General features: G+C 37.4%; 2 protein-coding genes across 2 annotated transcripts in view; both read right to left on the bottom strand.

Moving 5' to 3' along the window:
• LOC145988990 (uncharacterized) overlaps nucleotides 1-23,650 on the bottom strand; it is a 584,192-nt gene that overhangs the window by 255,220 nt on the left and 305,322 nt on the right. The gene's annotated exons all lie outside the window — the stretch shown is intronic.
• On the bottom strand, nucleotides 8,150-9,596 carry LOC145989241 (uncharacterized). Its single transcript, XM_083124556.1, has one exon. It carries the CDS (start codon nucleotides 9,517-9,519, stop codon nucleotides 8,338-8,340), a length of 1,182 nt encoding a protein of 393 aa, XP_082980682.1. The 5' UTR covers nucleotides 9,520-9,596; the 3' UTR covers nucleotides 8,150-8,337.

The raw sequence follows: 23,650 nt of genomic DNA, 5'->3' as shown, positions 1-23,650 counted from the left end.
TATCTTAAGTCGAAAATCTGAATGCGTGTCAAGTCTATTTTTGCACTTGATTTTCACTTGAATTCAAGTTGAAAATCCCATTTCACACAAATATGAGGTGCAGAATGGCCTGAGCAACTCTAATGCATTATCCGAATGGCGGTCGCAAATATCAAGTGACACCTTTATTGATTGATTTCTTGTTATAAGTTCACTTTATGCACAGGAAGGCTAATCAGGACTGGACCTACAGTTTAAAGTGGGATCCGAACCACTGTGCCATGTGCCTCCACCGGGTATCGAACCTGGGACCCCTTGCTTACAAGGCAACGACATTACATCTATGCCATCGGGGAGGCCGTAAGTGACACCTTAAGTCGACAGGTATGTGACACACTGATAATTAAGAACTCATTGTTAAGACTGAAAGAAAAACGGCAGATATCCGTTTCCCTTGAGTTAACATCAGAGACATGCTGGTAAAAAAGCAATGGTAGAGTGTGAATAACAGAAATGTAGAATTTAGACTACAACACGGGTTGAATATAAATTGTTAAATCAATGTATTTCAGTAATTTAAATGTAATAGGTTTCTAAGATGCAGTAAATAAATTTTTGAGCCCAACTTCATGAGCCACCAGTGGGTCATGCCCAGAGGCTGAGAAACGATGGACTGACCATCATGAATTAATAAATGAGAGGTCGAATCACATTTTTTGTGAGAATACTTTGTTGCAGTGAGTTCACATGAAAGGCCGAATACCATCATGAATCCATAAATGTCAGGTCAATTGACCTTTCTATGTGAATGATTTTTTGCAGTGTGTACAGTAAAAGGTTGGATACCACCAGTAGCTCCATTTGGCAAATGCATAAGTGGCCTCAAGTGCGGCTACATTCCAGGAACTGTCAAACAAGTGGCTAGGGTTCAGGCCGAATGTAAAAATTTAAAATAAGCTGCCACATGACTCGAACTTGTCACCACCCCTGTATTTGTATGGGTGGAACAAAAGTACATGAAGATAGCCTACTTGGAGTTTTTGACGCGAGCGTGTTAGTCCATTACAAAGTCATTTTTTTAAGAAGTGTGATTTCTTTTAGAATAATAACATAAGCTAGATTTCTTTGTGAAGCTAGAATGTTTGAAAAAGTAAGCATTATGAGTTCCAGACTCTGCAATATAGGGAATTCACCTTCAAAATTAACGAAATCTGAGAAATCTGGTGACAGTGAAGACTGTTGATCAAAGGATTTAGCATTTTCTTTCTGTCAATACACAAATTTATTTCATGTTGAGGGGAATGTTGTTGATTTAGTGTTTTAAGTCCACTTTATGCACAGTAAGGCTAATCGGGACTGGACCTACAGTTTAAAGTGGAATCCAAACCACTTTTGCCTCCACCGGGTATCGAACATGTTGAGGGGAATAAACAATGCGGTTGATAATATAAGACGTAATGGAGTTACTAAAAGTTACATTAGTTTCTTCAAAGCATGCAAAACATGTGACGTCTTCCCAAATTTCATTCAGTGGAAAGTGTGGGTGAACAGCTACAAAATAAAAAAAATTGTGTACAATGCACAACAGCGAGCGCTTACAGCCGTTATTGGGGACAAACACAGAAATTCGACAACTGGCACACATGTGCGATGAACTAAGAACATACCTCATATCAGTGCTACACCCCACGAGATGGTAACATGCCAACAAAATATAGATTACATGCTACACACTGTAAAAAATGAAAAAAGAGGACCCTCACGAGCAAACTACACCACATCGGGGGGAAAGTGGCAGAGTGAAAGTGTGAACGACCCAAATGATGGACAAGTAAACAACATTGTCAACTTGATGAACCTCAACGTTCCACAATCCTTCGAAAATCTCCTAGTTTTCGGCGAAAAATTCAATGTACTAACTAGTGAACCTCCCACCCTACGTATCATATATGCAAAAGAAAAAGCGGCATGTCTTGCACCCAACCTGCAACATGCGGACAGCATACAGACAGCGACAGCAGGCATTATGCAGCGGCCCTACAGAAGGCATCTATATCTCTCCTGACCCACCAAAATATCACATCAGTGCTAACCGAATTCAAATCTTGGCTGGAAGCCAACAACTGTTGGTGCATGAAATCAGATAAAACAAACCAGTATGTGATCATGTATAAAGGTGACTACTACCATAAAATGCATGAAAAACTTAATAGTGATTCATACAAGACCATACATCGACAGGGACCCAACCGAAAAGTGCAAATGCATAATCAAGTGTGCAGTTGAAAGTTGTGTACTGCTGAACCAGGAAGACTGTAAACTTCTCAAAACCCAACCATCTCCTGCCATAGCTTATGGCATTCCAAAAAAGTACAAACCGGGGATTCCAATGCACCTCATCATCACAGGGTTCAACCAACCAATGGTTCACCTCACAAAGTGGATAAAAAAATAAAATCTCTGAGCACAATCACAAACTGAACTACATTTTCCAAAACAGCACAGATGCCAAAGAACTAATAACATCAATAGTACAAGCCAACCATGCCAAAATTGTCAGCAGAGATATAGCTGACACATGTATAACTCCATCTCAATCGACCTAATGGAAAGATGGCTTTCTGCCAATAATAGCAAACACTGTCATGCACCTAGCTGAAAAAGATATTCCTCACTCACCAGAACTCAGATACATACAATATGGCAGATATGCAGATGACACCTTGGTCGTTTACAAAAGGAAAGAGGAAATAGATCTACTAATGAAAAAACTTAGCAACCTTCACCCCAGGTTGAAATTTACAATAGAGTGGGAAAACAGAGGCATCCTTAACTTCCTAGATCTAAGCATCAAAAGGAGGGACAACAAATTCCCCAACACGGTTTATAGAAAACCAGGAGCAGGGAACCAGTATATCCACTCCTTTTCCAACCACCCACCCCAACATAAAGCCAATGTATGGCTTAACTTATACAGAAGAGATTTCTAGCACTGTTCAAGTGAAGAAAATGTGAAGATTTGAAGGAAGAAGTTACCATATTACCATAGTGATGGACATAGGACTTCAAAATGGATACACAGTACATCATCTCTCTACATGGTGCAGCAAAACAGAAATGCAAGTACGCCAACATAACCTACTCCACTCAGCCAGCAGTGATAAAGCTAAATAAAATGCCTTCCCTTACCACCAGACTACATCCAACCGCCTAGCCAAGACCTTCAAACAATATGACATAAATCTCGCACACAAACCAATGAACAAAATAACCAGTGTCCTAAGCAAACACAAGAGATCATTAATTTCCCCACTAGACAACCCAGGTGAGTGCAACTCACACTACATTGGCAGATCCATTAGTTCTGTCAACGAGTGTATACAACAGCACTTAGGGATGCAAAAAAATCTCGACCCACTATCGGACTGGCAAGACACCTCAAGTTCAATAAACACAGGATATAAAAAGTTTCAGTTAGGCACACATCACACACCCTAATTGACACCAAAATCAAAGTGACACATGCAATTATGCACTTTTGCACGAGCTGAATATCGACAGCGTTCAGGCTTATCATGTTTGGCTCCCGCTATTACAACAGCTCAAACCATTAGCGTACGCAGGATTTCATCAAGGCGGGTGTTATTTCTAAAACGTTTCTCCAAATTCACATTACCATTGTCTTATTATACTTTAATTAAATAATAATAATCACAATTAATTAATAATACTTATAATTAATTAATTAGCTGAATTAATACTAATAATACTACTAATACCACTACTACTACTATTAAGTACTAGAGATCTACATAAATATGGTATTGATGAAAACAATAGAACGAAATTACTTTCTAGTCTTTCGATTTCTATCAAATTCTGGGAGCATTTTTTTGTTTCTTTGTTACGAAATAATTGTCTGGTCAACGAGGTGAGACATTTTAAGTGTGAAAAAAATCCATAAAAACAAAATATATCAAAGTAAATTGAAATAATCAAAGTATGGAACTCATCCAAGGAGCTGCGGTGGTCTGGTTGGTAGATAGTCTGACAATCACGTGGGAGATCCGGATTCGATTCCCGAAATTGGTTGGAATTTTTCCAGCTTCTTCCCCGCATAAATTTCCCCGATAATTCACATCTGGATTGTCTCGCTGTTCTTACCAACAAAACATTTTACAATAATTAAGCTTATTATCGTTTGAATTGTCTAGTCAACAAGGTGAGACATTTTAAAGACACATTCAAACATGCTGCGGTAAACAATGGGAAGGCGGACTGGTGACTGTTCTTGTCCCCCTAGTCTTTGTCTATACATTAGCCGCTTACAACGAACCAAGAACTTTCTTTAGTTAATTCTCATTGTTCACACACAAAAAAAAAATACATGTTCGTTGAACACTGGCGTACGTAGAGGGGTTGGCTGATGGTGTTCCAGCCCCTACAGACATTTTGAGGAATTTTCAAATAAAAATCCGTTAAGAACTTTAAAAAATCAAAATGTGTAAATGTGAAACCTCTTTTAAAGTGAATCCCGATTACCTTTTTTGGCTTTGAATACAATTTTAATAGACTGAAAAGCTCCAAAAATACGAAATACGAAAACGATGCCATGTGCTATCCACATTTATTATTCCTGCCCCTCCCGAAAAAAAAATCCTGCGGACCCCAGTCTGTTGAACATTGTTGCAACTGAGATACAAAACAACTTTTTTCTCTTTTAAATCATAGTTACCCTAACCTAACCTAACCTAACATCATAGAACTCATGTTTATTTTCAAGGCATCACTCTGAAAGACGCGTGTGTTTGGAATGCTGTGCTTTTCTCCATGCTGCATGGAAATAATAATTCAAATTATTATTATTAGTAGTAGTAGTAGTATTAATAATAATATTATTGTCCCAGATCTTTGACTGTGATAAATTGGCCATTGAAATTTTTTTCCACAGCATTATTCATAATATTTCACAAGCTCAAGGAGAAAGGGGTTTAAACCCCGTAACCCCCCGCCCTTGCATACGCCACTGGCTCAAACCCATCATGTGCAGCAGACGAAATGGCTACACCAGCACATCTAGTGGTAGTAGAGGAAACAACAACAGAAACCGAAAGTCAACCTAACAGTAAAGCATAGAGTTCCCAAGTGGATGGTGGCAGAGGCCACCGAAATGAATAGAACATTTACAAGTAAGTTTCGTGGCTATATCTTTAGTAACTTGCTTACTTCTTATATACAAATTTAAATTGGCACTTTTTCAGCACTTATCCTCCACTGCAAATTTCTTAAATACCACAATGGATACTATCGTGAATCTGAAAATGATAGGTGAAGCTACTTTTGCCTGTGGATGCTTTGTTGCAGCAGGTACACACAAAAGGCCAAATATCATCATGAATTCATAAATTAGAGATCAAGTTACTTTTGTCAATGAATCCATTGTTGCAGTGAGTACACACATAGGCTGAAAACCATCATGAATAAGAAAATGACGGGTAAAGTTTGCATTACTGTTGAATGTTTTGTGGCAATGAGTACACACAAAAGGCTAAATATTAGCATGAATTCATAAGTGGCAGGTCAAATCACAATTTTTTGTGATTTTTTTTTGCAGAAACTACACACAAAAAGATGAACACCAATATGAATTAGGTCAAATGATTGTTCTGTGTGAATGCATCGTTGCAATGAGTACACACAAAAGACACTAAGTTGCTGACCAAGGCAGTTTATCTAAAGATTTAAAAACACTTTACATGTAACGCTCCAACCCTGTACCAGGATCTTCCTCAGACTAAGAACTAAACTCAAATGATGAAATACACAAACAGTAAGTATATACACACATAGCAAGGGTGACTAGCCACACAAAAACACATCTCGTTGACAGTTGACCAATGGGTCTCCATCACTGACAGCTCAACATTGGCAAGAGTCTGGAACTACCTGTTTATCATTCCCCCCACCTCTCCTGCCTTTTTGGATGTGGATGGATACCTCCTTATCTGGTCTTCTTCTTCCTTGTTCATTCTTCTTCTATCCTCCTTCCTTTTTCACATCCTTTCAACTTTCTCTCTCAATCCCCCATTCCAGTTCATGATCTCTTCTCCTCTCTTCTCTATATCTTTGGCTTCCTTCCATTTTATCACTACTTCTCTCTTCTCTTTTCCTATCTGCCTACTAAATCCCATTATACTTCATGTCCCGTTTCTATAATGTGTTTGAATATGGCATTCCTGTCTCTCTTCAATTCACATCATACATGTGTTGCTTTAACCTGTCTTTCAGTCTCCTCTTCATTTCTTATATATAGAGTTACCAGATCACTGTAAGGGAAATGTAGGACATGCTGTCCCAAAATGTAGGACACAAACATTCTCAATAAAACATATTTCTACAGAACACGTTAGAAAGAAGTTGACAAATGACACTTTTCAGTTTAAAAAATATTAATGAATATTTAAATGCAAAACTTGCAATCATACTAATCATACTAATCAATGCACCTCTTACTACATGATGTAAGCAGTACTTCTCAGAGGAGACAATTTTTATCAACATTCCAGGTTTAGTCAAATTATTTTTATGTTAGAGTGAACAGTCAAACTCTTTGAAATTATAGGGACCAGTACCAAACAAACATTTTACAGACTTTATTAAAAATAATTTTTCTCGTGACTACTTTCTCAACATTTGAATTATGACCTGTAATGGCAAACAAATATTCAGCAATTGCTGTAATTTAAAATGGTTTGAGAAGTTTCATCTTGGGTAGTTTTTAGTTCAATAACAGGGTGTCTACCAAAATAACACATCCAGAATTCTTGACTTTTTCTGGACTTTTCTAGACCTTTCATTCGTTCTTCATAACTATTATTTATTCGACTCTTACTTAGGTAAAGTTGGAAATTTGTAATTAAGAAAATAAATATTTACTTAATAAAAATCCCTACCAAAGAGCCAGTTAAGATGAAAACTGAAGCTGAATTTAAGAAGAGAATTAGATCTGCTTTCTCGTATTAATGCATCCTGAACTGTGTTTGGCAGACAACCGAGGATTTGATGTCTGGACTCACAGCCAGTATAATCATATGTGGGGCTTGTGTCGGTTGTCCCTAAATGTTTGTGACTCCCTTCATCCCTCTTATCTTACCACTATTCATCCTCATCTTTGCAATTAGCCAAAGGGGCAGAAAAAAGTGAAGTAAAATAAACTAAATCAACCAATCAGTCATTCTGATAGCAAAAATTCTTGACCACAAGAATAATTTATTGCCTTTTTATTGAATTCTGGACCTACTTGTTGATTTCTTAACTTTTTCTTGACTTTCGTGACTTTCTTGACTGGCAAACACCCTGAAAAACTGTGTTCTCTATACCCCTGGTTTAAAATCAAATTATATTGAATAAGAATGGGCAACACCTTGTTCCATCAGTATAAACCCTAAGGCAAGAAATTCTGCAAAGCATTGAACAGTTCTGCTAAAGCATTGAACAGTGACATTATCAGAAAGTGGTCCCAAAACTTTGTTCATTAAGTGCTTCCGTTTTCCCGTTTGTTTAATAGCAGGACAAACTCTTTTTCAATTACTGTATAAAAAATTAATTTCACTATTGAGTTTGGAAACGCAGTCCATAGACTTGTAACTTGCATGATTTTTTACTGTTACGCATTTTGCTAATTCATATTATGTCATGCTCAAAATGTAGGACATTAATGATATTTTTCAAATTCCTCCCAGGCTAAAATGTAGGACATGTCCAGGAAAAACTGGACGTCTGGTAACTCTATCCCTATATATACACTTTCACATCCTCTGCACTTCACCTCCTAGATAATCCCTCTTCTTCTTCTCTTTCCTTCCTTCTTCTTGCTGGCTATACTTGAAAGAGTGCGTCCTCCCTTCTTGTAAGTTCTTATACACACTTCCCTCAGCACTTTGCATATCATCTCTGTGGCCTCTTCCATACCACCTCTTTTTTCTATACCTTCTTTCTCCTCTGATACTTCTTCTTCTATTTCTTTCCGTCTTCTGTTGATGTTGTGTCTGGAAGAGAATGGCTATGTAAAGAAAGACAGACCTGTCAGTGAGAACAATTAGTCAAATGTCAAAAGGCGATATGCATGTAACTTCCTTTAGGGAAATCGTCCAAGATAAGGACTGACCACATGATATGTTTTTGTATAGCTAGTCACCCTGCTATGTGTATATATACTGTCTGTTCGTGTATTTCATCATTTTAGTTTAGTTCTTAGTCTGAGGAAGACCCTGATGCAGGGTTGAAATGTTACATGTAAAGTGTTTTTAAATCTTAATAAAGTTAGTGTTTTTAATATGGAAATAAGGATTAATTATTTTAACACACATCATGTAGGCGTAAGTGACTAGTTAAGCCACCCTTGCATGTGAATGCTTTGTTGCAGTGAGTGCACACAAAAGGACGAACACCATCATGAATTCGTAAATGCTGAGTAAAACTATATTTTTGTGCGAATGCTTTGTTGCAGTGAGTGCACACAAAAGGACGAATACCAGCATGTAGGCGTAAGTGACCAGTTAAGTAAGATTTCCGTGTGAATGCTTTGTTACAGTGAGTACACACAAAAGGACGAATACCATCATGAATTCGTAAATGCAGGGTCAAAAATTTTTTGTGTGTGAATGCTTTGTTGCAGTGACTGCACACAAAAGGCCGAATACGAGTACCATCATGTACATGTAAGTGAGCAGTTAAGTCACCTTTGAGTGTGAATGCTTTGTTGCAGTGGGTACACACAAAAGGACGAATACCATCATGTAGGCGTAAGTGACCAGTTAAGCTACTTCTGTGTGTGAATGCTTTGTTGCAGTGAGTACACACGAAAGGACGAATACCATCATGTAGGCGTAAGTGACCAATTAAGCTACTTCTGTGTGTGAATGCTTTGTTGCAGTGAGTGCACACGAAAGGCCGAATACGAGTACCATCATGTACATGTAAGTGTCTAGTTAAGTCACCCTTCCGTGTGAATGCTTTGTTGCAGTGAGTACACACACAAGGACGAATACCATCATGTATGCGTAAGTGAGCAGTTAAGCTACTTCTGTGTGCGAATGCTTTGTTGCAGTGAGTACACACAAAAGGACAAATACCATCATGTATGCGTAAGTGAGCAGTTAAGTTACTTCTGTGTGTGAATGTCTTGTTGCAGTGAGTGCACACGAAAGGCTTAATACCATCATGTAGGCGTAAGTGACTAGTTAAGTCACCCTTCCGTGTGAATGCTTTGTTGCAGTGAGTACACACAAAAGGACGAATACCATCATGTAAGCGTAAGTGATCAGTTAAGCTACGTCTGTGTCTGAATGTTTTGTTGCAGTGAGTGCACATGAAAGACTGAAAACCATCATGTATGTGTAAATGAACAGTTAAGTCACTTTTGCGTTTGAATGCTTTGTTGCAGTGAGTACACACAAAAGGACGAATACCATCATGTAGGCGTAAGTGAGAAGTTAAGTTACTTTTGTGTGTGAATGTCTTGTTGCAGTGAGTGCACATGAAAGGCTGAATACCATCATGTAGGCGTAAGTGACTAGTTAAGGCACCCTTGCGTGTGAATGCTTTGTTGCAATGAGTACACACAAAAGGACGAATACCATCATGTAGGCGTAAGTGAACAGTTAAGATACTTCTGTGTGTGAATGCTTTGTTGCAGTGAGTACACACAAAAGGACGAATACCTACATGTAGGCGTAAGTGAGAAGTTAAGTTACTTCTCTGTGTGAATGCCTTGTTGCAGTGAGTGCACATGAAAGGCTGAATACCATCATGGAGGCGTAAGTGACTAGTTAAGTCACCCTTGCGTGTGAATGCTTTGTTGCAGTGAGTACACACAAAAGGACGAATACCATCATGTAGGTGTAAGTGAGCAGTTAAGCTACTTCTGTATGTGAATGCTTTGTTGCAGTGAGTACACACAAAAGGACGAATACTATCATGTAGGCGAAAATGAACAGTTAAGTCACCCTTCCGTGTGAATGCTTTGTTGCAGTGAGTGCACACAAAAGGACGAATACCATCATGTCGGCGTAAGTGTTCAGTTAACTTATATTTGCGTGTGAATGCTTTGTTGCAGTGAGTACACACAAAAGGACGAATACCATCATGTAGGCGTAAGTGAACAGTTAAGTCACCCTTCCGTGTGAATGCTTTGTTGCACTGAGTACACAGAAAAGGACGAATACCATCATGAATTCGTAAATGAGTGACCAAATAACATTTCCATGTGAATGCTTTGTTGCAGTGAGTACACGTGAAAAGTTGTCTACCATCCTGAATTGGTAAGTGAGAAATCAATAGACCTTTCTTTGCAGAAGACTTCCTGCAATTAGAGGAAACAAGATTTTCATCACTGTTATTTCTCAAATGCCCCTTCCTTTTGCATGCTCTGCTATATTGATTACGTTGGGGATTCAACACTCCATTGTATGGTTTATTTTTTAAAGAATCAATATCCTCGTGAATTCTGAAATGTTTGATCAAGAGAGATTTTTGGGGGAAGGATTTCTTGCAACTGTTACATTCAAATAAACTACTATCTTCATGGTTTTGAAAATTGCTGTTCGAGTGTTTCATCTCCATGATGATTGATGCTGAATCATCATTGACTTTTTTCAAATGCGTAGAATTTACTATACTTTCCTTTGAATCCATTACTTCATGTTCATTTACTTCCACAGCTCCAGGATAGGCATCTACGTCTCCCTCTAGACTCCTCAAATCACCAAGATCTGCTGTAAATTCCTTCTTGTCAAAATTGCTGGAATGTGAAAAATACATTTCTCTCGCAATTTTCTTAATATTACTGACTTGATAATGTACACTGAATGACATTTTGAAGCATAGTCTCACATTGAAATTAAAGCTTAGTTCGAATATTTATGTGTATAAAATAAAGGGAAATATTTTGTATGTGGAATGCTGAAATTGTTAGTGCAAAAAATATACTTATTTGATATAATCAAGATTGTAAGGTGTGTTATTGTCAAAATATGTATTTGCAAAAAGGAAGATAAAAGTAATGTGATCCAAAATGAACATGAAATGTGCATTTTTCCACAAAACATGGTAGGAAAATGCAGCTCACACCTTTAAAAAACATGAAATATGACCATTAAGCAGCATATTTTTTAAATTTTCGGTTTCTGTCAAAAACGAAGTATTCATATGCATGCCTCTCCTAATATATGAATTGGTCATGTCTGTATTAGTGCAATCTATGATGGACAATTGAAGGGGAAAATATGTTTTACCTTAAATTCTTGCAATCAACTGAATACCATTCAACTTCTGACGAGTGATGAGTATTGCATTAACAATAAAAAACTGTGCAGGAGGAGAATTCCTCAAAGCAAGCCTCATGTTAAGTTTTAAATTGTTCCATTAACTTTGTAATTATCAATAGTCTATATTCAGCTTACTAACAGTAAAAAAATATTAATTTTTCTTTAAAAAGTGGAGGGAAATTTGAACCCATGCCCTTTCATCCTTGGCAAAAAACAAGAGATAAGGATTCCAGCATCTTACTAATTGCTCTGTAATGACTCATGGGCCAGAAACCTTCAAAAAATATGTCACTGTTTGTGAAAACATCCAGCTGCATGTCTATTCACTATGAACTGTGGAATTATTTTTGCAGGTTATTGCAAATCAAATGGAACCTAAACTTCACAGGAATTTACTTTCTTTCGTACCCAATAGGACCAAGTAATGTAAATAGTTAAGAATAGAGGTGGCAGCACCAGGCATGCAAGACTAAGAATTAGCATAATATATGTGAATAACCTTATAAATAAGAACAGAGCAAATTGGAAAGATGAAAAACAAATAATCTACTATAAGAAGATAAAGAATACATATAAAATAAATTATTTTTTACATCAGTGGCGGCACATTCCAATCGACGACCAACAGCACTTTTTTGTTGCGCGTTTCAATCGTAGCAACTACTTGGATGCACCTGTCAATCGCTTGGCACCAAGTATACACTCTGTTTTACCCAGTTAGAGTTGGCACGTTCCAATCGCAGCCGCAAGGGAGGAGATTAGTATATTTCCCAAAGCTTAAGGAAAAAAGCTGGAAAAAGGATATATGAATTCATAAATCGTCAAGAAGTTGAAATAGAAGGAAGTCCAGATCCAGACCATCCATTAAGAAGGAAGTCCATATAGAAGAATATACAAATTGAAGAAAAGAAATAATATAAACAATTTCGAGATAAAACTTGACTGTAGATCAGAATTATAGAGAAAAGTAGCTCTTCATGTAAATATTCTATTACCATGTATCCTTGTTTATATAATATATTTGTTTAAACGTCTCCATTGGAAGGCATCCTGTCTGGTTTCGTTGTCTACAAAGAACCCTACCCTGTAGATAAGCCAGCTGAGGTTTAAGATTAAGATTTATGCTCCTTGCACCAAATGGAGGTAGCAACCTCTCTCTGCTCAAATTGACAGAAAAAATTACGAAAACTTACTTAACCTCAATTAATTCAATTTTAACAATCATGCATATGCGCAATCAGAAAGACAGCTTATTTACATCGATTTACTTGACCATTTACCTCCTTTAATTGTTCATCCATTCATATCAACATTTCGACAAGCGAAAATTAACAAATTAGTTATTTTTAAAACATTAACTTACACTGACTCTAATCGGGATAGTGACCATCTAATATGATCAAGTCTGCCTTCGGCGTTTATGCCTAATACAAGTACCACAATTAAATGCTCATTTAACTGAGACGGGGATTTTTTTACTAGAAAAAAGGGCGGAGTTTGTATATTATGATCAGTTGCATGTTTCCACCTTCAAATGTTACTGAAAAGTTCTCGAAAATTAATTAATTCTTGCCAAGAGTTTTATAACTGTTCCTTCTTTCAATTATTTCTCGATGCAATTTTCCACATTACGTATCCATATAGTCACTTATCATTTTAATGTCTAATAAAGTGAAAAAAACACACACTTTCCAATACGTAAGAATATCCACTGAATAAGTGAACTCATCACCTATCTTACAAGTTTCTTTGGTGATGCATGGTTGTAAATGGAGAAATGTTGTAAAGTTCCAAATCCTGGATAGAATATTCTTCTACATATCTCTTCTCGAACAATGCAGGAACATGTTCTTCTTTCCTCATTCGCGTTTGCAAAATGTAGGCATCCTTCTTTTTCTTGTCAATAAAGTCTGTTCGGCTACAGACACAACTGCACCAGCACAGCAAGCATGTTCAAAAGGCAGAGTCAAACACACTTCATAGAAAATTTGACTGTACCAAATTCATGTCGTAAAATACACCTTCTAGTTGATCGTTGATAAACTTCTTGTATCCTCGTAGACTGCCAAACTCGAAAGGAAACTTCAATGCCGTAGTATGTTGTCCATATCACACACACGCAACATACAAGCAACTTCAGCTTCTACGATGATGAGGGAAGTTCTCTGCTCAAAAACTAGGTCAACGTAGTGCTTGCTGAGAGAAGGTCCCTTTTGCCGGAAAGGCAGCAACGAACAGCTGTCCGCGTAATTGCCGTGAACACATCGCATTACGAAAAGAACCTAAAGCAGGCACAGTGCTGCCCTCTGTTGAGTTCAAGTAAGACCACACACAAACAAACACAAACTAATCGAAAGCGGCGTAGTGATAACAGTTGTGGCAGGAAGATGCGTAAATGTAAATTAAATATAATCTACATCGCGTTTTCCGTCACAAAATCTAGTAGGCAAAATAGTAAAAATTATCCAACAGCCGGTTCATAACAATGTTCATTTGGGGGTGCAAATCCTTACCATGGCTATATCTCTAGGGTAATGGGTTATTTTTATAATTGTGAATCAAAACAAACAAAGATCTTCCAACAGAGATTAAAGGTCATAATATATTATGGTCATGTTATATCATTTTCGTTTCGGACACAACAGGAATATTTATAGCTTTCTTATTCAATCTAATTAGGTATTCCTGATATTCTCTATATATTCACTTCCATATGACTTCTTAGTCACTTTACGATTATAAGTAGTTCACTTCTATAATTCTTCCTTGGACAGACTTCCTTAGTTCTATGGTTCGTGCGAACTTCCTTCCATCTCTGGGTGGGACACACTTCCTTCCTTCTCTGGTTGGAAGCGACTTCTTTCAATGGCTCATACTTCCTCCTTTAGCTTGGTTGTGAAACACGCATGAGGATATTTCGGATCAATTATTGTTATACCCTTATATATTCTTCTTCTGCCGCAACTTAGATTCAAAGGTTTCAATATATACGTATTGTCTTCGTTCCTTGATCCTTTCTAATGTCATATCTTGTGCAAGTCCTAATAGGTCTTTTGAGAAAATAGGAGCTGCTAGTACTTCAAATCCTTCATAGATTCTTCTCCTAGTTATACAGTCCTTAACCCTTTTGCCAGCTCTTTTCCCTCTGACGTTTGGCATTTTGCTAAACTAAAACTTCCCTGACCTTGGGCCCACGACTTGAATGCTCTGCCAACTACTTTTTAGCAACAACAGTGTGTGAACTCAGTGCCATGACTGGAATGTGCTAGCAGAGTTGGGACAGCGATTGTGATGTGCAACCTAAAGTGCATTGGTGCTGCAATTGGAATGAATGAATGAATTAAAAATTTTGAGTGCATCGGCACTTAAGACCATTTTACACCCTTAAATATATTCGGAGAAATATCCCCTTGCCTAAAATTCTGACTTAAGAGATTAAAACAAGGAGTGTAAATGGCCCCTTGGGAAAAATTAAAATTGCAAGGTTGTAAAAAGACCTGGATAAGACTAACATAACACATTAAAAAAATCAGAAGGTATTAAAAACTTCCTCACAGATGGTGGAAGAGACCAGCTCTTCGCAAAAATCTAAGAACACTGTTGTCATCACCCAACAGGGTGACAAACAGCTGGGAAGATTAAAAGTCTGTCCGAGGATAGCAAAATCGGCACATTCAATAGGAATATGCCATACACTTAAAACAACGTTACATGCACGACACATCGGAGGGTCTAGTAGTATCAGAGACATTATTACCCTCCTAAATTATGCAAGAAAGGCGTAGAAGTTGTTGCTAAAGCATTTGTGTTCAAACGATTTGAATTATTTTTCAACACGTTCAATTTCACATTTAAAATGGAAAACAAGTACACAAACTATTTTTCAAAGACAGAAAATGCTTGATAAATGCATTCCAAATATAATTATTTTTTACATTAACATGTATAACTTCGTGCACAACATATATTTCACATATCGTCGGTTAAGGGATGAAGTGGCGTATCTTGATTTTTCCGATTTTTCAGGAGATCGATTTAAAGTTTTTTCGTTCAACATAATACCTTCGTGTTCATTTGATATTTATTATATCAATTGAAAATTTTGTACAACAAGTGTATGATTGTTGTTACATCTGGGTAAAAAGTTGCATTTTGAACAAGTTTTCATTTCTGCTGGAAGAAAAATGCTGGAATGTGCTTGAATCACTTACGTCCCTTCGCCTTTTCTTTACAAAGATTGTGATTAAAGTTACGCCCTCCTTACAATTTTTTTTAAAAAATGATCTTTTTGGTATGTAGAGATACATTTATTAATTTTCCCGTCAATATTTATTTATTTATTTATTTTATTTATTTGAAAAGTCCTGAATACAGAAAAAATCCATTTTACATCAGGATATCAACCGGAAAAGAAATAAACAAAATAATAAGTTGGACACATACACACACATATACATATATAACAAGAATAATAACAACTAGGGCAAAAAGAATATTATTTACACTTGAGCTGCTTTATGCATGCCGTTCTGTAAGTCTGCTTTGATAAATGGAAGCCCGGAGCATCTTTTAATGAGTTGTAAATGGTTTGTAGCCTGTAGATAAGTGATATTTGTTCTAAAGATAGCCTTGAAGATTTAATGTAAAAGAAGTTGTTGCATTTACTGTTTGGACGTGGGATTCTGATATTAAGAAGTGGCAAGAGTTCGCTGGTGAAAAGTTGTCCATTAATGATTCTGAAGAGTAGTGTTAAATCTGAGAGTTGACGGCGAAGAGAAAGGTCATGAATTTGTAGAGTGGATAGAATTTCTTGTTTGGAGAAGTTTGCAAGGGCTGGGCATCTGTGTTTGACTATTCTGACGAAGAAACTTACTACTTGCTTGTTTTCTTTAAATTGCTTTCACGTGCCATTGACCAAATACAGGAGCCATATTCAAGAATAGGAACAACACACATTGTAAAGTAGGTTTTGAGGGCAGAAACGTGTGTTATGTCTGTAAATCTGTAAATTAGTCCAAGTGTTTTCATCGCTTTCGAAGTTATGTAGTCTATGTGATGGTTGAAAGTCAGTTTGCTATCACAAATGACACCAAGATCCTTGTGCTGTCGTACGAACGGAATAACCTGGTTGCATAACTAGTAGGATGGCACTGTGCTATTGGATTTTAGGGTAAACCTCATGACAACAGATTTATCCGGATTTAATTTGAGATTCCAGTCTTGACACCAGCGTTCAATGTGTTTGAGATCAGCGGCGGCTCTAAGGGGAGAGCCGCCATGCCATGGCTCTACCCTCAGAAAAAGAAATAGCACTTGCTTTGCCAAAATATAGTTAAATTAATACATTTACGAACGAGGAGATTCGAATCTCGTAAGCGTCCCAGCTTACGGCCGCCTCAATTCCTTCGCCGTATCCCCCAGCTGTTCTCTCACTTGCTCTGGGCCAGCATAGTCTGGCCTGCACGCAGAGGCATGAAAAAGTCTCCGCCTTGAGTCTCCGCAGTCAACGAGCGAGGAGGTGGGGTGGTAGCCCAGTGGCTGCCATGAGACCATCAACCGAGCCAGATCGCGTTGTGGCACGACGCGAGAGCTTTCGCATTGTGTTGACATAGTTGCAAACTTCACAGAGAAGTGACTAATCCTGACCGATTTGTAATACTCGTTGGAGAAGTAATTTGCGAGAAAGATACTTTCCTGCATACTTGGCAAGAACGAACGTAATATCTTCCCCAAATTTATATAACCATTTAGATAGATGCGTCTAAAGAGCCATCCAGACTTTTTTGTTATAGATTTCTTCCTTAAGAAAAGATATATCCCTTGCTCTCAAACACACAGACACTCATGTGTTGCAACTGACGTTGACAACATTGAAGACATTTACTGTAAGTACAAAAGAATTGCCTAAATATCAAAGGGAATTCGCATCACCAGGGGATTTTTTACTTTAATATTCGTAAAAAATCACACGGAAAATCTATCAGTATGAGAATTTTACTTGGAGATATAATTCAATTTCTTGCATTGAATTCTAAAAATTGTAGATCTACAGTTCATTTAGCAGATAATCATATTTCAGTTGTTACTAACACCGATCATTGATGTACCGTCTGCCGTGCTGGGGTTGCAAATTATAAACAAAGCAAGGCGAGAATACCGTGATCAACTCGGTGTCTCTAATTGTCCAGTGTTTTTCTGTTTAGTGAAGTGAAAGTGTCCGATGGTGTGTGAAAGGAAGGGTAGTTAGTAAAGATGAGTCAGATTAGAGCACTATTACATACACCGTTTTCCAAGGAACTATACGATATTAAATTAAAAGTTAAACAACTTGGCTGTCCCACCACAGATTTAAACATCAATTCTATTTAAAAATATCAAAGAAATGGTAAAGGTGACAGGCGTCGAAATTTTAATAGTCGCATTTATTGCTTAGAAACTCTGGGTGATCTCCGCACAGCATGCTTCGACGCCAGGGATTGCGGGTTTCAATCTCGGCCTGGGCATCGGTGTTCTTTGTGAGTGTTCACTCATCCTTATCTTCGTGATTAACCAAAAGTAGTACAAATGCGAAGTAAAATAAACCAATCTTAGGAACTCTGAATTTTTGTCTGCAATTTTAGTAAACAAAGTTCCATTAAAATTACCTCTTTCATTAGATTTCTATGACATATGGTAGCGAAAATTTTTCGATTTCTTGATCACATTGGCACTACCCATCATACTAGCTGCCAGCCGCCACTGTTTGAGATTGTCTTGGATATAGCATGTATCCTGAAGTGAGGTAATGTTTCGGAATAATTTGCAGTCATCAGCATACAATAATACTGAACATTCGGAAGAAATATATTCGTGAATGTCATCCATGAAGAGAGAGAAACACAGGGGCCCCAGAGAACTTCCTTGGGGCACACCGGAAACTACAGGAAGCCATGACGAAGAGCAACCAGATATGATAACCTTTTGCTTTCTATTGTGCAAGTAAGATGAAAGTAGTTTAAGAAGAGCTCCGTGAATATTGAATCTATTTGATAATTTGTGGATGAGTTGCGTGTGAGAGATAGAGTCAAAGGCTTTGGAAAAGTCTAAGTATAAGACATCCATGTCTTGCCTGGCATTCAGGCAGTTAACTGCTTTGGTAAGCAAGCAAGCAAGGTTTGTGTCACAGGAAGCATGAGGGAGAAATCCGTGTTGAGTGGGAGAGAGAAACAGAGAAACATGTGCAAGGATACGATTAGAAATGATTTTTTCAGCTAGCAGTGCAAGTGCAGGAAGTAAGGAAATCGGCCGATAGGAAGTGACATGAGTGTTGTTTCCGTGTTTGAGGATAGGGACTATATTTGCTTGCTTCCATGTACAAGGAAACACACCTTCGGAAAAGCATTTATTAAAGATTGTGCTTATTGGTTTGGATAAAATATGGGCTAAATGTTTCAGAAATATCGCAGGAATATCATTAGGAGTGGTAGCTTTGGAACTTGAAACAGATTTTAATAATTCTTGAACTTCATTGCAGTTAGTTGACATTTGAAAGAGTGTGTAAGGAATAATGGACCTGACTTCCGGTAGTGTGGCAGCAGCGTTCTTTGTAAAGTTACTATGAAAGTAAGAGTTAAAAAGCGATGAACGCTCATCCTTTGTAGCAGACTTACCGTTCCAGCAGACTTCAAGGGGAATACGGTCATGTTGCCAGCATGAGTTAATTAGCGTCCAGAATGTTTTAGGGTTTTTAGCAACACTTTCTGTTACACTTTGAATATAATTATTACAGTCCCTTTGAATTAAGTTTTTGCTATACTTCCTTAAGTAAGTAAAAGTGTTCAGTGTATGAACGTTCGGAATTTGTTTCCACAGGATCCACACATTCTTTTTGTTCTTCAGCGTAAGCTTAGTCTCTTCAGTATACCACACAGGGAATTGGGATGTCCTTGTTTTCCTTAGGGACACGTGATCTTTAATTACAGCCTGCACACAGTCCACGAGGAACTCCACTGCTTCTTCCATCAAGTATTTAATAATAGTTTTATTTATTTCATACCTTTATTTAAAAGTGATCCATACATTCACGTCTATTTATCCATTGCTGTTGAAAATAGTAGTTAAAAGAAGTGAATAAAATACAGAAATTTAATAATGGTTTATATTTAATGCATTTCAAGATATAGTAACACTTCAGTACAAAGATAATATGAATTCTGATTGTACTTGTAACTAAGAATAACTATGGGACACTAAAGGCTTGTACAATAGCATATTTTTAATATTTTTTTAATGATATTCAGGGTGGACGAGAGTTTTGTAGAAATACACAAACTCAGGTTGTCTCACTACAGGTGTATCTCCTTCACATAAAGACATCAAATCTGCATACATCTGTGGTGAAATCCTTGGTGGATGTGAGTGAAGACACTTTGGAGTTTTGGTGAATATAACTTTCCTTTGCAGCGAGATACTTCGATAAACCACATTTAAATGGCTGTCGTTGAAATAAATTTTATCTGGTTGATCCTTGATCACCATTAGTTCTCGTATGCCTGTCCAGTCAATTCCTTCACCATTATCATCCTTCCTTACAGATAGGATCCTCAGATTTGATGCGACATCTTGGAAATCTAAGAAATTCATTCATCGAAGGGAATGCAGAGTGTATGGTTTATCAGATCGTATTGCGTAGTTTTGTGTTTAACGTCAGAAACCTTTACATATGTGTTGACGAATTCTCGTTGAAGCTGAAGGTCGCCACTTGCATAAAAGTCCTTAAAAATTTAATGTCTTTCCACATCTGTGATTTTAAAGCATTCTTTACCAAATTTTTCACATTTTCAATCACATTTTACTTTCAGATTTCTCCCTGGAACTAATTTTTTTGTGTATGGACTAACGTACGATTCACCCTTGTTTCATAAATCTTATTTAAATGTATATAATCTTTCGTAAATCGCATATCTTGTTTCCCGATATAAACTTACACCAGTACGTGCCTTCATTTCTTAGCAGCCACTGAAGAAACGTCGCAATTTTGTTTTATGCAGAAAATATCAAGATATGCCAATTGCAGGGTGCTTAAATCTCCCGAACCAGTTGGAATTCAGCCACAAAATTTTGACAGGTAACAGAGGAGGTAGTCACAACTCAAAAACACAATTTTTCGAGTTATGGCACTTCGCCTCTTCACCGACGATATATGTAACATGGAGCGACGTGGACACTAAATTGTGTGCATATTGAAAGTTTATTTAATACATATCATGTACAACTTATATTATGTAAATACATTAGGCAACCAATTCATCCATCTCACAATAAACCAACAGCAAAAATTACATAAATTGTCTCTCAAATGTGCACGCTCCCTTTCCTCAAAACAATTGTTCATGCATTTAGAACAAAATCAATTAAGACAAGTCTTATTTCTCTATCTGGTAATTTACAATGTATTACAGAGAACAATGATATATTACGAGCAAAGCAAGGAAGAAAATTTTTGGATCCAATTCTTTTGCAGGTTGAAATCAATATTGATTTAATAGGGCTCAAACAATTTCACGGGACGCCAATGCATTCTCTGTCTTACAACTTTTGTGCGACAGGGGTGGGCACGGGTGGGCAATTGCCTAACCAAAAATTGCTGTGCCCATCCGATTGCCAACCCAATCAAATTCAATAAATATATACACTTGCGGAAATGCGAATGGTCCAATAAATAAATTTATTATGGTGTTCACTTCATGTATATTTTACTTGTGAATATTATCTATATTACAGACAAGTTCACATATTATCATTCAATAAAAAGCTTTGTTGTCCTTTTCCGAAACACTTAATAGGTTTACAAAAGTCAGAGTAAATAATAAGTTGAATGGGATTAATTTAAGCTTTTCTTTCAACTTCCTTAATTTTATCATTGGAAAGCGAAAGGAATTTCCAAATCTTTTGAAACAAAAAATGTGATCTAATGCCCACTTGTATGCTTAAGCAGCCAGTAGGCTTAGGAGGCTTTATGAGAGGAGCAAAATTGTGCAGAATATGATCAAGATTTGAACAGGATTATGGGCCTGGGGGCTGCAGCTTCTGACCTTCACAGGAATGATGCATCAAATTGCTTTGAAAATGTGCCACATAATGGAAAGAAATATATACTCGAAATGTGGCATAAAATATAGAAATATAATTAACTGTCTGCCATAACTTGGCCAAAAAGTTATAACTGAAACTGACTGTAAAAGGGGTGGAGTGGAGTTGCTTGATGTTGTCAACTCCGGGCTTCCGGCCTGGGTATGATTAAGGTGATCTGTTAAACAAATAAAAAACTCTTCTTCGCGTTGCTTCCTCCAGCAACACACAAAGTTGTTTAGTTAGGTCTGTATTGAAATACTAAGACAGAGGTAATTTGATATGTCGCTTTCATCATCACGATTTTATATACCTGTCATCTTCTAATTTCGATATCGTATCCAAAATAGATATTAATAATTTTATAATCATTCTACTAATAAGAAGAAATCACAAAAACAGATTTTGATAAAACAGCTCTGTAGGTTTGAAAAATAGCTGCAGAATAATTGACTTGACGAGTTAGCAACCGTATTTAGAAATCTTCTTACATGAGTTGTTGTTTTAAGTCCACTTTATGCACAGATACGCTAATCGGGACTGGACCTACAGTTTACAGTGGGGTCCGAACGACTATGTGCCTCCACCGGTTATTGAACCCGAGACCCATTGATAACAAGGCGATGACTCTACCAGTATGCCATCAGGGAGGCAAAAAATCAGTTACATAATCATGTGATTTTTCTTGTGGTTAACTAACATAGGGACAAAATTTTAGAACTTTGTGCTTCATAACATAATACATACAATTTTATTTATTGTAAATGTGGCCGCGGTGGCTCAGTCGGTAACGCGTCTGACTACCATTCTAAAGGTCCCGGGTTCGATCCCCGGCCGGTTCAAATCCGGGAACTTTTCTAACGGTGGAAGCGGCCCCGGCGCCTACCCAGCGTCGAATAACATGGGTACCTGGGGGAAACCCTGGGGGGTAAAGGCGGTCAGGGGCGTGATGCTGATCACATCACCCCCACTCACGACCGGATCAAGAAAGTGTGGGGCGTTACCCCCACACCCCCTATACGCCTTCATGGCGTGGTGCTAAGCACAGGGGAACACTTTACCTTTTACCTTTACCTTTTTTATTTATTTATTTAGTTATTACAATTCGGTGATATTTTGCCAAAATTTCCTTCTTTAGCTTAGGTAAATATTATGCAGAATGAACTAAGAATTTGATTTATACCGGGTTCTTGCTTTTTTTTTTTAATTTTGCTAATAAGACATTATTCATACTTATGTCAAACGCTGAGCTGTATTGGGTGCTCGGAATGCACACGTGATGTAGTGACACATTTATCCAGGTCGGATTGATTTTAGTTATTATGTATTAGTTTTAATGTGCGAATTAATTAATGTTTAAATGATGTTCTTCATTTTATTGCAAGAGCATTTACTATTCATTCTTTTCAGTAAGAGGTTTGCCCCCCGTATTATGTGAGGGACTTGATTAGTCATTTAGAAATAAATAAATAACAGTCTGCGTGTGAAACAAAACAAGGTGGCGAACACACTATGTTTGCATTTCTCAGTTCGTCCATTTCATCAACATGTCGTAAGTGAATCTCGCGATTCACGATTATTGGTACTGCACGACACTCGAAACACGATGGGGACATTTTATCATAGAATGAAGTGTCTTGAATTTCAGTCTGTATATGTTGGAAATTCTTTGTCTTGGCCAGTTTGTAAATACTTCTTATAGGCATAGGTGTGCACACGGAGGTGCCAAAGGTACCTGGCTACCCCAAATGTCTTCTAAAAATTAAAGAAAATAGGTTGAACTGCCATTAAAATAATGAAAATAATATCAGTGGAAAAAAAATAAGGAATTTCGTTTCAGTTGAGATGCTTAGAACATCGCAAGTATAATTATTCTTTTGTATTTTGCCAGATAAGACTCCCAAGTTGTTTTCAATTCAAGTGGCAATCTTGTTACGCGTCCCTGGAAGTTACGTCAGAGCGATCGTTTGGTGAGTTGGGTTGTATACGTACAGTCATGGACACTTCTGGGTTGTAATGATTGCATTGAAAGTTAATGGGATTGTTATAATCCAGAAGTGTCTGTGACTGTACATACAGGTTAGATTTTCGGCGCTCATAGATCAGAAACTAAACACTTTCGAGGTTATGAGTATGAGGAAAAGTTCTTAGATTTATACTGTCTACCCTAATTTATGAATATACAGCTTCTGCTCACCCGGTCGAAAATTTCTGGCGCCGCCCCTGCTTCTCGA

Source organism: Lepisma saccharinum, chromosome 6 (genome assembly GCF_977018435.1).
Source record: "Lepisma saccharinum chromosome 6, izLepSacc3.1, whole genome shotgun sequence".
Lineage (NCBI taxonomy): Eukaryota > Metazoa > Arthropoda > Insecta > Zygentoma > Lepismatidae > Lepisma > Lepisma saccharinum.
The sequence above is the reverse complement of the archived record's forward strand: the minus strand, read 5'-3'. Positions and strand labels throughout refer to the sequence as shown.

What these genes read in the sequence shown, in the direction of transcription:
- LOC145989241 (XM_083124556.1), bottom strand. Translation starts at nt 9,519, where the DNA reads ATGTGCACTCACTGCAACAAGACATTCACACACAAAAGTAACTTAACT.